Genomic DNA, 14,812 nt, shown 5'->3' with positions numbered 1-14,812 from the left:
ACATGCTGTACCAAACATTTCTTATTGTATATCTTGTATAAACAAGGCATTTAGCTCACCACTCGGCACTGGTTTGTGCTAATAAATGCCAGTGGTTTTCCTTGCTTCATCCATCAAAGCTGCATATTAAAGTCAAACCAGAGATGCACATGGGATGTGCAGTTTGGATCAAGGCTCTTTGCAATTCATTTAAGCTATCAGTACTCAGGTATGGCTAGAAAAGGAAGCTGCAAATAGGATTATATGTACAACTACGACAGAGACCAAATGAACCTGAGGAAAAACCATCCCTTCCAGCCATCTCTGGGGAAGAACACACTGACAGGCCTGGAATTGTTCCAGAACATCCCCATATCCAAACAAACCCTGCTGCCACTCAGCTTTGACTCCAAATCTGTTAACATTTCCATCAGGAAGAGCATCATTCACCCCTTCGCAGCAGGCTTTCTTCAGCACTGCTACACGGAGCAGGCACAGCCCTTCGAACTCCAACTGCTGCTCAGAAACTCATCTCACTGCACTCACAGAGCAAGTAGGACACTGAGCAACCACTCATTCCCCTGGTAAAAACTGTGTGCGTCACTGCAGGGCAGCAAAGCAGCACCAGTGGGGCTCCCCAGCCTCAGCACAGCTCCTTGGGCTGCATGGCTGTTTTCTAGCAATCCCTATGGAAACACAGGGCTTGTGAAGGACTGGGACATGGGAGGGAACTGGGGTTTTGGCAGAGAAATGTTGTGGTGTCAGACAACTTGGGGCTGTTTGCAAATATCAGGGAACTGTTCGCTTAAAAGGAAAACAGCGGCTTCTCAATTTGAAAGGAAAACAAAAAACCGCCCTATATTTTTGTCTACATTCTTCTTCAGAAAAATAAAGTAACATGAAACAAATGAACACAACACACCGGAGCTACGGAAAAAAAGTCTGAAAAATGCCATCAGAAACTGAAGCATAAGAAAGGCACAGAGCTCCCCATATTCGGGTAGCTGTGCAAACAAAGCAGTGCTCTGACACAGCACCTCCCTGCTCCCAGCTCGGGTTCCTCTGCAGACAGACATTTGGTGCTATTTGTTTTAGCAAGGTGCTCAAACTCGCCACCTGTTTGAGACACACGGGTTATCTGGCAAGTATTAAATACCACCACCGAGCTAGTGAGGTCTCTTGCTCTGTCACTCTTACAGAAGGTGACCTTCTGGGTAGGGGTTTGTGGAAGAAGTGATTTTCCTCCCCTCTCAGCCTCACCTCCCACCTAACCTTCCTCGTTTCCATTTCATTCCCGAGCAGATAGCGATGACCGCACCGCCTCAGCCCCAGGAAGCACTCGCTAATCTCTGCCTGCAGCAATGGGAGATTCTGCTTTGCTGATCTCTCATCCGGAAAGCTTTCCCAGCCCCTCGCAGGCATGAATGCTACCACAGCCAAGACCTCAGATTCCTCTCATACTTTTCTACCTGTGCATCAGGCAGAAGGCACGAGACCTGTTCAAAGCCATTCTTTTAGAGCAGGTCCAAAGGGACATACTAACCCCGTGCCTTAGCCTGGTAGCAGGTAGGCAGCACTGGGGTCAACTACTGCAGTTCGTTTTGTTTTGTGACTACAGAGATCACCAATTAGTGGCACAGCTGTGCTCATTACTGACCTCATCTGTAACACAGCAAAGGTAATGAGGCTCCATAACCTCTTATTACTGCTCTGACCCGGACGCTTTGAACACCTGGTGATTTCCTTTATGTAATGATTTGTTTCTTTGTAGCAGGACTGAGTTGTTTTGCTGACTGTTGAGCAATTAACACTTTGTCCTTCCAGAAACATCCGAGGCTGCAGATGCCACGAACTCATTGGAACATTTTCAACTAAAACATTCCAGGGGAAACTCAGCAGCTCCTCTTCCCCTTTCTGGGACCAGCACCTCTCCAAGCACATCCCCCAGCACCAGAACACCACAGCAGGGCAGCACCACCAGCACAAAGTCCCATTCTCATGAGCACCGGTGAAGAAACTGACCCTCATCCTAACAGCAATGAATGGCTCTTGTACAACGTTCCCATGGCTTCCAGGCAACAGCCAGCTTTGTGTTTTCAGAGAGGCCAGAATCTTAGTTACCCCACCAGCATGTTTAATTCCTGACCTCTGGACCCAGAAGTGCTTAGATGAGCTTCAAGAGTAACTTGCTGGACAGATTTCTCTGAAGCCAGCAATCTTTTGGTCACTGCGGGTCATTCAGCCTGGGAACAGCCTGCTGGAAAGCCATCATGGTGCCATCAGATCCTTCTTTTCTAACGAGCCTATCAAACATGATCCTTTCAGAAGGATCCAGATTGGTGCTTAGGATCAGTACCTTACATAAGCAAGTTTGAATAACCAAACACAACCTCCAAATAAAATCCCTATTTGCCAAATACTCTCTTTTTCTCCTTGCTCTTATTTACAAATACCTGCACTGAGATGCGGACAAGAATTAGAAGTCCCACCACGGTCTTGTCTACGGGTATTAAGATATAGTCACAGACATTTTGCTTACAGTACCTAAAAATTACAGTAGTAGTTGACGTCTGAAATGCAGAAGTCCAAAGGATCAGAAAGTCCTTGCATCTGCTGGGCAGTGTGTGGCACTTACGCACGTAGCTCCACACATGTAGCTCCAGTTCCCAGGCTGTTACCATCACAAATGAGTACAATGGAGCAGAGCTAAGGACCATCTGTCTGTAAACCTGCTATGAGAAAGCCATAAAAACGTGCATGTGGTAGTACTTCCCCTAGGAATGCTTTCCTACCTCAAGCAATCTGTAGATCCGTGTCTCCATGTGTTCTCAGGATACTGGGCAGGAGCAGAAAGCCTGTTACATTTAACATACATTATCTATAACAATACATATGTATACAATAAAAGTCTAATGTTTTCTTACATAAAGGTACAAAAGTATCTTCATTGCTTTATTTACACACTCTCAAATGAGAATCTCTTTAAGAAAATCAGCTTAGCCAGGTCTGCTACTCAGTACCATGCAGTTGTAGCTACAGTGCGAGGTTTCTTTGGTCTGTTTTGCTTTTTGTGCTGTATGAAGTGTTTGCTTGATCTCAGCCACATATAAACTGGTACTTTAAATGCCATCGAGTTTCCCAGCCAGAATCTCCCCTCTGTGTAAAACTTGAGCGCTCATTGCAGAAAAGAAGGAAGAATAGAAACATGGATGAGAAAAAGACTCTCCTTCAAATAGACAATGACTGAATGATGGCAGAATGAACGGAACAGGAGAGAGGAGCATCCCCACAGCAGAAGCTGCACCAACACAGCCCCATGTCACAGTGCCTACAGCCAGGACTCGGGCTCCCTCTCCCTGCCCACTGCTGTCTCGGTGTCTCGGAAGCAGCTCCCTTTCCTCAAAGAAGAGCTCTCTCGTTGGCTGTTGAACTGGTAAAAAACTCGACGCTTAAACAAGCGATGGAGCTTCTCCTGGAACTGGTTCCCAATAAAGCAGTACACCAATGGGTTGATGCAGCTGTTAGCAAAAGCCATGCAGATACCAAATGGCAGCGCCGTGTCGATGATCCCTGTCACATCACAGTCATCAATGACATTCATATGAGCCAGGGCATCCAAAAAAGTCAAAACGTGGAATGGAAGCCAGCAAATTAAGAAGGCCACAACAACAGCAGCCACCAGCTTTAGGACTTTGTCTCTCTTCTGTTTGTTCTTGCCAAATTCCTGTGCTTTTATCAAGTGCCTCCTGATGCAGATGTAGCACGTGGTGATCACCGTCAAGGGCATGAAGAAGCCAAGCGCATTTTTCAGGAAGGCTGTTCCCACAGACCACTCCGCATAGCTCTCAGGAGGAAATGCCATAATGCAAGCTTTCACCTCCATGCTGCTAATGTAGTGTGTGTCCCGGAAATAAAAAGTTGGGAGGGAGGACAGACAGGCAAGGCCCCACACAACCAATGCTATAAAATACGCCTGATGCAGAGTTCTTCTTTGGGAGCGGATGGGATGGACAATGGCATGGTACCGGTCCACACTCATGCATGTAATGAAAAATATGCTTGCAAACATGTTCAGGCACAAGACGGAACTGGAGATTTTGCACATGAGAGATCCAAAGATCCAGTTGTACCCCTGTGCGTAATAGGTAGCCCAAAAGGGGAGGGTGGCGAGACACAGCAGATCTGCCATAGCCAAGTTGAAAATGTAGATATTAGCAACAGTTTTGGGGCTACTGCGATGACAGAGCACCACAACCACCACGCTATTGCCAACCAAACCTAGAGCAAAAACCACCGAGAAGAACGCTGGAATTAATGCAAACTGGTAATTGGAAGAGGTCAATGGGCAGGGAAGCGATGAGTGCGAGGCAGCCGATGAGTTTGCTTGTGCTGTATGGAGGATCTGCAGAGTTTCCCTGGTGGTGATGACCATGGAGTAGTTGTCCTGCATGTTGGTTCTGGGAGAAAGGGAGGTTCTGTAGGAGATTCATGTACTATCAGCACCTTGCTATCACATGGCTCACCTGCAGATGAGAAAGTGAGTTTGAGATATACACTCTGCAGCCATCTCAGCTCTGGAATCACACAGTCATAATAAAATAAAACCACTTAAAATGATGGCAGAAAGCTGAGGGCTGAAATATCAGGCAACCCTGCTGGACTCCTTTCCTCCATCCCACTAATAGGATGCAATTAGCACTGGGGAGGTCACGGCACTTTTTAATTAGCTGGGCAGAAAAGGGAGCAGCTGGGTTTTATCTGCTATTACAGATGGTTCTTGCTGCAGCCAGTGGAACTGAAAGATGATTGACTCTGGAGCTACAGATACTTCAGGAACTTCTGAGGCAAAAGGCAGCACTGAAGCTCCTTTGCAATCATTCTCTTGGATTTCTAATTCTATTTCCAGCACTGTGAACAGTTAAAATAGTGTAGACAGGCAGCACTTGCCAGCAGGGATCAGGTCGTTCACACCTGAAGATCTCCTGGGACTTCACAGGCATGAAAGCAGCCTTTTAGTGAGGCTATTAAAAAGCAAGCTTTGACTTCTTTAATTCACGGGGCTGGATACAAAGACACTGAAGGGTCTCTGCAGAGCATCCCTTACTGTTAGTCGTTATCAAAGCAAATCCACATCTCTCACTTCCACAGTGACTTTTAATTAGAAGGGTAAAAGAAATATATCCCATGCAGATATAGGCAGTAGATGCCCAAATACATGGTGCTTGCAGGCAGTGGATGTAACAGCATTATTTACCATTCAGTTAGGAAGATCAGGACTGGTTTTCAGTAGGGAAAAATATAGCTACCAAGCATCTGAAATGGGAGATTCTCTTGACAGATCAGACTTTGCTCCTGTGCTTCAAGCGGAGCATTTTTCGAACTTAAAGACTTGAATAGTTAATAGTTAATTAGTTAATAAATTAGTTAATATATTAGCTAATAATTTGATTAACTAATTAGTTAATAAAGAAATCATACCCAAAGTTCTCATTTTACTTAATGAAAAGACAATTCCTTTTTAATTAAGTCCTAATGGAGCCAGTCAGGTATTTAAGAATTCTCAAAGGGCCCTTAAAGCAGCAGAGATTTTGACCAAGCAAAGATAACAGAGTTGAGTAATGAGGTGTCATTGAAAAGAGAGTAACTGATCATTTCAGCAGTATTCTCTGCATTAACAGTTTAGTGAACAATTCCTTATCATCTGCTCAGTGCCAAAGATGCAATTCCCTCCGCTGAATGCACTGACAAAACTGAATTCCAGTTGTGTTGTCTCATAATAATGACAATTCAATAGGGAAATATTAACACACATTTCAGCAGCGTGCTGGTATTCAGGGTACTGGATCACAAACCCACGCTGTGTAATCAAACAGGTCTTAAACTGAGCAAGATACAGCACGGGGTATGAAGTCGTCTTTGCTCCTTAACTCTGATGTTCTGAGCCCTTCACATTAATAGTGAGGAGCTTAAATCTCAGACCCAGTAAGAAAAAACAACCTGATATCCCTGTCTTAATAGAGGGACTGCACCATACCCGAGTTTAGCCACATTAGTGGTAACGTTTTGTTGATAAAGATTCATCCCTCCCTGAACACAAACGACTCATAGCTTAGAAACTCTTTCCAAAATTCATTCCTACTTTTACCTGAGACACAACGAGGCATTTTATCACAAATAGTATAAAATCAGCGAAAATTCTATCCAACAACAGACAGCAAACATACCTCTGAAACCCCACTTGGGTCTGGATGAAGCTTCAGAGTTACACGCTCCTCTTTGCTGTTCTCCTTCTGGCAAGTATCACCTCCAGCTCTCTGCTCTCTTATATCTCCCCTTTTCCCACTGGGAGGCTTTACCCTAAATAACTCGAGAAGCGAAATATGAATGCCTGCCAGCTCCTTTTCCTTTTGGAAGCAGAAAGCCTTCAGAACCCCCCTTTCCAAAGCCACGTGAGCAAATGCAGTAAATCAGGAGAGAGGAACAAGACAACCAGGAGAAAAAAAAAAAAAGCAAGCAAGGACGCAAAAGGAAATGCACATAAATATCACCGCAGGTTTCTCCAGCAGCACTTGGGCCAGGAGAATGCAGCCAGACACAGCTCCCTTCTGCCCCACCTCCACCCCCCGTTGTACATGAAACACATACAAGCCTGAATGCAAGGATCTGTGCTTTTCAGCAGGCAGGGGGATTCCCACACACTGTATGGAGTCCCAGTACTTGCTTTCATACTTGAGAGATTAATAGGCTGTTAGTGCTGGCAGAACTGTCTGGAATGTGGATGTACAGAGGCAGAAAGCAGAGCAACATCACAGTATCCACACCAGCATCTCTGGAGCCTGTCTTACTATTAGTGGCAAGGGAAAGATGCTGCCCAAGCCCTTGAGATGATAACACACAATGCTCAGAGGGAGGAGGGCAGCAGGAAAAATCCATGTGGCACAGAAAAGTTTGGATCTGAGGCTGCCGTGGGGGAGTGTGTGATCAATGGTAGCACATCAGCAAGACTGAGAAGTCATGCTGACTTCCCATCCACGCAAATCTGAGTTTATCCATCTGCTTCCTCCTCACCTCTCATGCTCTGCTTGACCCCAGGCTCCCTCTACAAGAAGTTCCTGCCTTGTCCAAGAGGGCTGAAGGAGAATAAACACTGAGGCAAAGAAATCATCCATCAGCCTTAAACATTTTGTGCTCTGAGTGTGATCTCAGCAGCAGCAGCACATCCACTGTTGAGATGGGCACTGTGCTCCTCAGTCAGGCTGCACGTGCCAGCCACAAAATGCCCCTCATACAGTGGGGGTATTCAACCATGGTGGTGGCTGGGGGCAAGCCGACTGATTGCCTTTGCAAACAATAATATCCATGATAGTTCAGGGGCTGAAAACATAAAAGACTTAACTAATTAGCTTTAAGATAAAAATAATTTGCACTCTGTTCAAACGTACCACAACCAATGCTGGGAGACAGCAGCTCTGCTCAAGGGGCATTAAACACACATCCTTAGAACCCCATCCTTTCTTCAAACCAAACATCAGCTGGATGTGCAAATGCAAAAGATACATGCCCTGCTGCAAAGCAAACAAAATGCAGCCAGCCTTCCTCTTACATGCCACAGCTCTGGAGGACGACTGGCTCTTGGATGAGTGACGTGAGCTGTCAGCACTCCCCTTTACCCAAATCCATTAAGTGTTTTACCAACCATACGTGACAGCACACACTCAGCTAGGAGTTGCTGCTGGTTGTTCTGCGTGCAAATGGCCGCTTAAAGCTCTTGCTCCGCTCTTCATCCAGCATCCACAGTGCACTTTGTAAGCATGGAAAATAAAGTCGGAAGCATGAGAATGTTTATTTTGCAAAGATAACAACCTCAGATTGTTTAGATTTCAATATAACATTTTCCCTTCCAGATATACTTCTGATCCTCACAAATGCTGGCACTCTTTCCTGTTGTATCATTACCACAAAAGCAGCTTAAAAATATATTCTGGGTCCACATCTCTTGGTAGAAAAGAGCTGGATCTGATGCAGCCAGCACAGTGGGAGTCCCACCTTGGGCTGCCCTTTGCCAAATCCTGCTCTTCTTCTCCCCATACATCATTGCTCCATGTATGGGATCCCTTATCTGATGCCAAGTTCTGCTACAAAGCTTCATTTAATCATGTGCAAAACTTCTGCCTCTTCTATTTCCATGCCACTTGTTTCTTCCTCCCGCTGTTTCTGAGCAAACTCAGGCTTCCCTTTCTACTCTCAAGTCTATACACCAAAAGAGGCCATTAGAAGTCTTTAAAAGCAAGCAAACAAAAAGCAGCCACACAAAACTCACGTCCACCATTTGAGTAACAGCTTCTGGATCAACCCTTCAAAAACATGAAATAATACAGCCCAGCTCCAGGATCTTGGTCTTTAGCATGTCAGTGCTGTTGTCAGGGCTGGAATATTCCAAGCAAGCAGTGTATCAGATGGCTCCAGCAGACTGTCAGAGCCAGCTCCTGAGGTTAAACCTTGCCACATTCTCCAGGCAACATGGGATCCAGCAACAGAACATATTAATGGGCTTCATTTGTTTCTTTTGGAGAAAGTAAGAGAGAAAAATCTCTCCTAAATGTACTCCCCACACCAACTCGCTCTGTGTGGGTCAGAAAGGCTCTGACCCTTTCAGTGCTGATTTATAGCAGCATTCCCTGACTGTCCCCATCCCTCCCCCACAAAAAACAACCTACAAAAACCCCATGGTCCCAGGGCAGCAGCAGAGGATGGGGACTCAGTGCCTTCACACAGCTTGGGGGTGATGTGGCTGCACTGTGCTGGACACTGAGCCTTCTGCAAACACATACACACACCCCAAAACTATTCCTCCTACAGCTGGGTTCCCTCCGCACTCCATAAAGTTTTATATGCATTCTTCCTTCCCACTTCTGTTTGTTTAAGAGTTTCTTTAGGGATTAATTGTAAGATTGAGGTACCCACATCCCTACTCTGCAGCGCACTTCTGGGGGACCCTCACATCCCTTTAAGGATGTGGCTGTGAGCAGACCCCATTAAAACCTGATGCCTGAAGCAGCGAGTCCTGCTCACACACTGCAGTGTGTGTCCAGCTGATAGCAGCACTAACACTGAGCTTATCCAACACGACAGTGCTCGGACAAAGTATTGGCCCCAAGCATTTTACAAGTTACTAAAAGCAGTACAGAAAACAAACACATAAGTGACTTTGGAAACACGCTGCACCCAGTGCCAGCAGGAGCAGTGCATGCACTCACAGCCCAGCACCTCAGGGTGAGCAGCACAGCACGCCTGGCCTGAGCTCCATGCCCGAGCACTGCATGGATCCGAGCTGTGCTCCAGGTACCAGTGCTTGTCCACAACAAGCACGGAGCCCACCTCCCACTGATGCTGCTATGGACAAAGCAAAGCATTTCAGGAATGAAGACTAACTCAGCTGGAATGCAACAGGAACACTTGGGAACTCATGGTCAGCAATAGTAAATACCAGCTCTTCCATCAGACGTAGTTCTCACCTGCTCCCTTCCCCCCCCCCCCCCCCCCCCAACTAGTAGCCAAGTGACCCAATGCCAACAGCCTGGAGGAGAGAGCTCCCATGTGCCCAATCTCTGCTTTACTAGTACTAATACATCTGTAAATAACCCAGCATGTAAAGGACGTTTCTTTTTATGTTTTCAAAGCGTGTTTTTAGGAACAGCTGAGAGCTCCAGAGAGCTCAGAGATCATAAAAAAGATAAATAAATCTCCCCTCTTTTCAGAGCTGCATTTGCTGTAAGCATCACATCACCTCCCGCTGTGAGTGATTCCACCCATCTCACCTTTGTTCACCAGGAAGTTTAAAGAAAGCAAACCTTCCTCTTTTAAGTCCATTAGACCCACATGACTGTCCCGAAGTAGGTGCTTTGTGGACTGCTTATAACTACTGTCCATCTCATGAGCAAAACACAGCTCCTTAAAGCCTGCACTATTAGGCAGGGCACTCAACATCGGCTACAAATAATTTCTGAAGTAGGTACGGTGCTCTGCAAATCCCAAGTGTCAGAGAAATTAGTGAGTGAAGAACAGGCAGAACACACCAATGGCCATGATGTGGTGTAGTGCTTTCTGACAGCAGACCTGTAGTGGCTCAGCCTTCCCATCAGTGCCAGAAGGATGAGCCACCGCAGCCAAACACATGATGTACTCCAGAAAAGCCTCCTAGCAGATGGAATGGGACAACCACAGAGTGAGAGAAGGACTTAAATAAGGGCGAAAGTGTGGCAATACTCATGGAATAGCAACCAGAAAGAAAGGCTGTGTAGAATTAAAAGGACATCAGGACAAGTGATCTGTCTTCTTCAGCCTGTATTGCAATGCTCCAGCCAGAGGCAAGACACACCATTCCTGGCTGGGGACATGGAGCCCAGCAGAAACCTGGCTCCTTTATAGTCCCAGCTGAGACATGGAAACAGAACACACAAAGGTTCAACCATTAAAGCCTCTGGTGTGGCCCCAAAGGTGACAGCAGCACCTTTCCATCTTCTTCTGGTGCTCCCAGGACAAACCCCTTGCCAAGGCCACAACGCCTCTGCTGTCAGGGTGAGAACCAGCATTTGGCCAAAGCAAAGCCTGTCTAACTAAATAGATGATGTTATTTACAGCTGGAAGATGGACTCCATTACGCAACACAGCAGCCCCAGCCAAGCTTACTGGGAGCAACTATTCTTTGGAGGGTTGTTGCCTGAAAAAAAATGAGGAGGAAAACAGAACATGGTGATCTAACAGCACAGGAAAGCTAATCTGCTTCTGCACAGCAAACAGTGGGGTTTGTAAACCTGCCCAGCTCACACCATTGGGCATTTTATATACTTTGAGCCACTGTTTGGACAGAGCTGGCAGGCCAAGTTTTGACAGCCAGAAGAGGGGAGAGTGCTGGGGAGAAAATCAAAGCCTGTAAACCAGGATAAAGAAGAGCCAGCAGATCAAGAAGCTACGAGAGGCACCTGAATGGATGGGGCTGAGATAAGGTGTTTCAAACACATCACAAACTTGATGAGTTCAATACAGAGAAGTGAGGGCCCCTAGAGGCTGCTCACACTTTCTCCAGGGCACGAGCAACAAGAGGATTGACTTGAGCAGGGCAATGTGAGGATGGCTCAGCAATGCCCTCATGTGGGCCCAAGCTCAGCTCTTGCTGCTCAGCGGCACCTTCAGACGCAGGGAAGAGCAGCACGCCCTTGGGGTGCTCTGAGCTTTGCCCCCCAGGTTAATCATTCCCCACTCACGGATGGCTCTGGGCTTATCCCGGAGCAATGCAGCATCAGGACGTGGCACTGCCCTGCATGTTTCTGGCTGGCAGCAAGCACGAGGTTTGCTCAGCTCATTACATTCTCCCTTTGAGGAGCCACATTCATCAACAGGGTCACTCAGATCTGGGGGGAAGTCTGTTACCTGCTGCTGTTTGCAGAGAGCAGGAGGTGGGAAAAACAGCACTGTGCAGCACGATGCTCAGCTGCAGAAATCTTTCTGCCTCAGTAATACCCTTTGCAGCACAGCAACACTTAATCAGCTTTTATCTGCCTAAGACTTGATCCCCATTGGGCTGCAGCAGACAGAACTGCCTAATTTAATTTCATCGTGTGCTAAAAGCTCAGCCCAAAGGTCCCTGCAATGCTTGTGGTTCACGTATCCAAAAGGTACGTGCTCTTTTCCTTGTCTTCTCTACTATCCATGATTAGATGTGGTGTTTGACCTGTGGCAGATCATGTTCTTTCTTGTTATATTTACATTTAACTGTGCAGCGAAGGCTGGACTGAGTCTGAATGTCTCTGATTCGTGCCCAAGCATGTGCAGATGTGCACCCGAGGAGGTTATCCACTGTAACAGAGCTGGACTGAGAGCCCTCCCTGGGGAGATCGCAGCATCCACCGTCTCCCTGAACCTCTCCAATAATTACCTGCGGATTCTGACCACCAACACATTCAGCAACCTGACTTTCCTCCACAGCCTCTGGCTGGATGGAAACAACCTGACCTTCCTCTCCCCAGGGACCTTCCATGCTCTTAGCAAGCTGCGGGAGCTGGATCTCAGCAGGAACTCGCGCCTCACCTACCTGCACGCAAACACCTTCAGGGGGCTGTTAAACCTCATCAGCTTGGACTTGTCTCACTGCAACATCTTTGAGATCCACCCGCTCCTGTTTTCACACCTGCCCTCTTTAGAAAGACTCGACTTGGCCTCCAACAACATGCGCTATGTTCCTCAAGCCTTTAGCAATCTCTCCAGTCTTACAAGGCTGTCCCTGGAGAGCAACCACATAGAAGCCATTGGCAGAGATTCCCTGAAGGCCCTGGAATCCCTGTATGATCTGAATCTCAGGAAGAATCGGATCTGGATCATTCAGGACGGCGCTTTTACGAAGCTCCTCAGGCTGGGTGTGTTAAATTTAGGACACAACTTCATCTCTGATTTGCCTAATCAGCTTTTTGATGGGCTGATCCAGCTCAAGACTCTGCACCTCGAAGCCAACAGGGTCACTGCCATCGACTGCACCTTCAGACTGCTGCTCAACTTGAGAAGCCTGTACCTGAACAACAACCAGATCTCCTCCATTTCAGACTCTGCTTTCTCTTACTTGAACAAGCTACACTTCCTTCACCTGAGCAAGAACAACCTCAGCTCGCTGCCCCTCCGCTTGTTTGTAGGGCTGCCCAAGCTGAGGTACGTGTTCCTGTCCCACAACCCCTGGAAGTGTGACTGCAGGATGGTTTGGTTCTTGAGGTGGACGGTGATGTCCAGGGGAGCACTCCAAGGCCTGGACTGTGCCTTCCACATCCACCACAACACAACAGCCCTCAGCATCCCACAACCAGGGGACCCCATGGACTGCACGGCACCACCTGAGCTGGACAGCAAGGACAAGTGTGGGGCAGCCGGTATCAGCACAGCTCCTGGGCATCCTGCACCCACCTGTAAGGTCCTCCTGCTGGTAGTCCCCTTCCACACGTGGTATTTTGCAAGGAGATGGGTCAGCTCAGCAGCCTTGCTTTGACAATATCTCTGATACAACATGGAGGACACTTATTTTCCTGCTATTTGCATGTGAGCAATGGTTTTCATCACAGCTGATTTTTTTTACTATGGAAAAAGAGCATTATTATTTTTCTTCTTCTTTTTTTAATAGAGGAATAAACGCTTTCCTTCACAGGCAGTGATTAAATCTGAAATGCTGGTGTTGAGATTCAGTGGTAACATCTGTGTGCAAATAAAACCCAATGATAGCAAGCACAGGGCTGGAGGATGGATGTGGGGCTGGGGGTTGGGCTGGGAATGGATATGGGGCTGGGGGATGGATGGGGGGCTGGGGAGCATGGCCCCACTGCAGCCTCTGCTCACCCTGTTTGCTAACTGACTGCAGCCACGTGTGCTCTCCTGAGGCAGGATTTCCTGTGTTCAGTTCACACTGAAATATGAATTGCTTGCAAATGTTCCAGCACATCTGGAGCCTCTGTAACTGGCTCTGTCTGTTAGTGCCTTTGTGGTAGCTGGTGTGTGGATTGCTTTGCTGTTAGAATACAGGGCAGCGTTGGAGGAGTGGGCACAAACATCCCAAAAATAACACATTCAGCCCTCCATTGCTCCTCACAGTACTGGCCTCAGCTAACAAAACACTGCAGGACCCCTGCAAACAACTCCAGTATCTCAGAGTTTGTAGCAGCCACATGCCAGGGATCAAACACACTTATGGTGTAGTTCAAGGCTGAACAAGGCTCCTTCCTGCCCTGTGATTAAACTGATCTGATTAGAGCTTCATCACTGCCCATACCTTCCCCTGAGCTCCTCAATCACCATCCCCAGCACAGCTGCTCCAAGCATCCCACTCAGTTTTGTTTAAGTGGCCAATAAGTGCCCTATCTTATCTCATTTGACTTAGAAACATAAGAATAGCTGGGTAAATATTGCAGAGAGATGACCGAGTTTCCAGCACTTATCACTGTGGAAACCACTGTAGATATCATTGTTCAGTACAGGGGAGCTGGGCTGAATGACGTTTAAGGGTCCCTTCCTACTCAAATGGTTCTATGTACTGCCATGAGACTTGCCCTATGGCTACTGAAGGCACAGAGCTGGTGGTGGGCGATGGAGCTCTGTGACCTTTAATGGCCCTTCCAAGCTCAGCCATTCAGTGATAGCTGAGATGACACCAAGCTGTTCTCTGTCCTACACAGATAGATTGAATACAACCCCAGGCATCAACACTGGGATTACCATGGAATAAATACTTCTAGCAACTACTGAAGTTTCAAAGCAAGAATTATTCCTTAAAGGTGGAAAATTAGGATTTTCACACCCAAAAAATGGGAGAGCAGAGCCCTCGTTCCCTCCGACCTGCCTATAGGCACCTCTAGAGATGAGGATCCCATCCAACCTGCCCATAGGCACCTCTAGGGTTAAGGGTCCCATCCAACCTGCCCCATAGGCACCTCTAGGGATGGAAATAATAACTTGCAAAGAGGAGATGAAAAAGAAACCCAACAGAACACCCTGAGCCCCAAACAAGTCACCTGGAAGGGCTGTCAGTACTGCTGTCACTGCAGGGACTGGGCTGTCCTGCACAGCTCCTCTTGCATGGGGCTGCTGGGCCTCCAACTGTCTTTATAAAAGGCTGCAGAGCTAGGGCAGCTCAGGGTTTAATAATGGGTGTCAGAAGGTCACAGCTGTGAAGGTTTAGGCTGTTATGAAGGGCTCAGGGAGGTTTGGGATTGGGGCTATGGTGTGGAGTGGGCTTATGGAGGGAAGGTTTGGGGTGGGTTGGAGGGGTTGGGTGATGTGATGATGGGTTTTTGAGGGAGAA

The 14,812-nt window shown here is 47.3% G+C and overlaps 2 protein-coding genes across 2 annotated transcripts; one reads left to right on the top strand and one right to left on the bottom strand.

The window, feature by feature from the left end:
• Window positions 1-2,904: 2,904 nt before the first annotated feature.
• Window positions 2,905-6,686, bottom strand: AGTR2 (angiotensin II receptor type 2). Its single transcript, XM_015860243.3, has 2 exons — window positions 6,204-6,686; window positions 2,905-4,502 (listed from the first exon to the last, which is right to left on the bottom strand). The coding sequence occupies exon 2, from the start codon at window positions 4,427-4,429 to the stop codon at window positions 3,308-3,310; it is 1,122 nt and encodes a 373-aa protein (XP_015715729.2). The 5' UTR covers window positions 4,430-4,502; window positions 6,204-6,686; the 3' UTR covers window positions 2,905-3,307.
• A 5,036-nt stretch (window positions 6,687-11,722) lies between these two features.
• On the top strand, window positions 11,723-13,189 carry LOC107312486 (uncharacterized). Its single transcript, XM_015859954.3, has one exon. The coding sequence runs from the start codon at window positions 11,723-11,725 to the stop codon at window positions 13,007-13,009; it is 1,287 nt and encodes a 428-aa protein (XP_015715440.1). The 3' UTR covers window positions 13,010-13,189.
• The last annotated feature ends 1,623 nt before the right edge of the window (window positions 13,190-14,812 follow it).

Source organism: Coturnix japonica, chromosome 4, assembly GCF_054131305.1.
Source record: "Coturnix japonica strain WE chromosome 4, WE-NBRP24, whole genome shotgun sequence".
Lineage (NCBI taxonomy): Eukaryota > Metazoa > Chordata > Aves > Galliformes > Phasianidae > Coturnix > Coturnix japonica.
Note: the sequence above shows the minus strand (reverse complement) of the source record. Positions and strands in the feature narration are given on the sequence as shown.

Coding starts and splice junctions, on each gene's coding strand:
- AGTR2 (XM_015860243.3), bottom strand. CDS start 4,429: ATGCAGGACAACTACTCCATGGTCATCACCACCAGGGAAACTCTGCAG.
- LOC107312486 (XM_015859954.3), top strand. CDS start 11,723: ATGTTCTTTCTTGTTATATTTACATTTAACTGTGCAGCGAAGGCTGGA.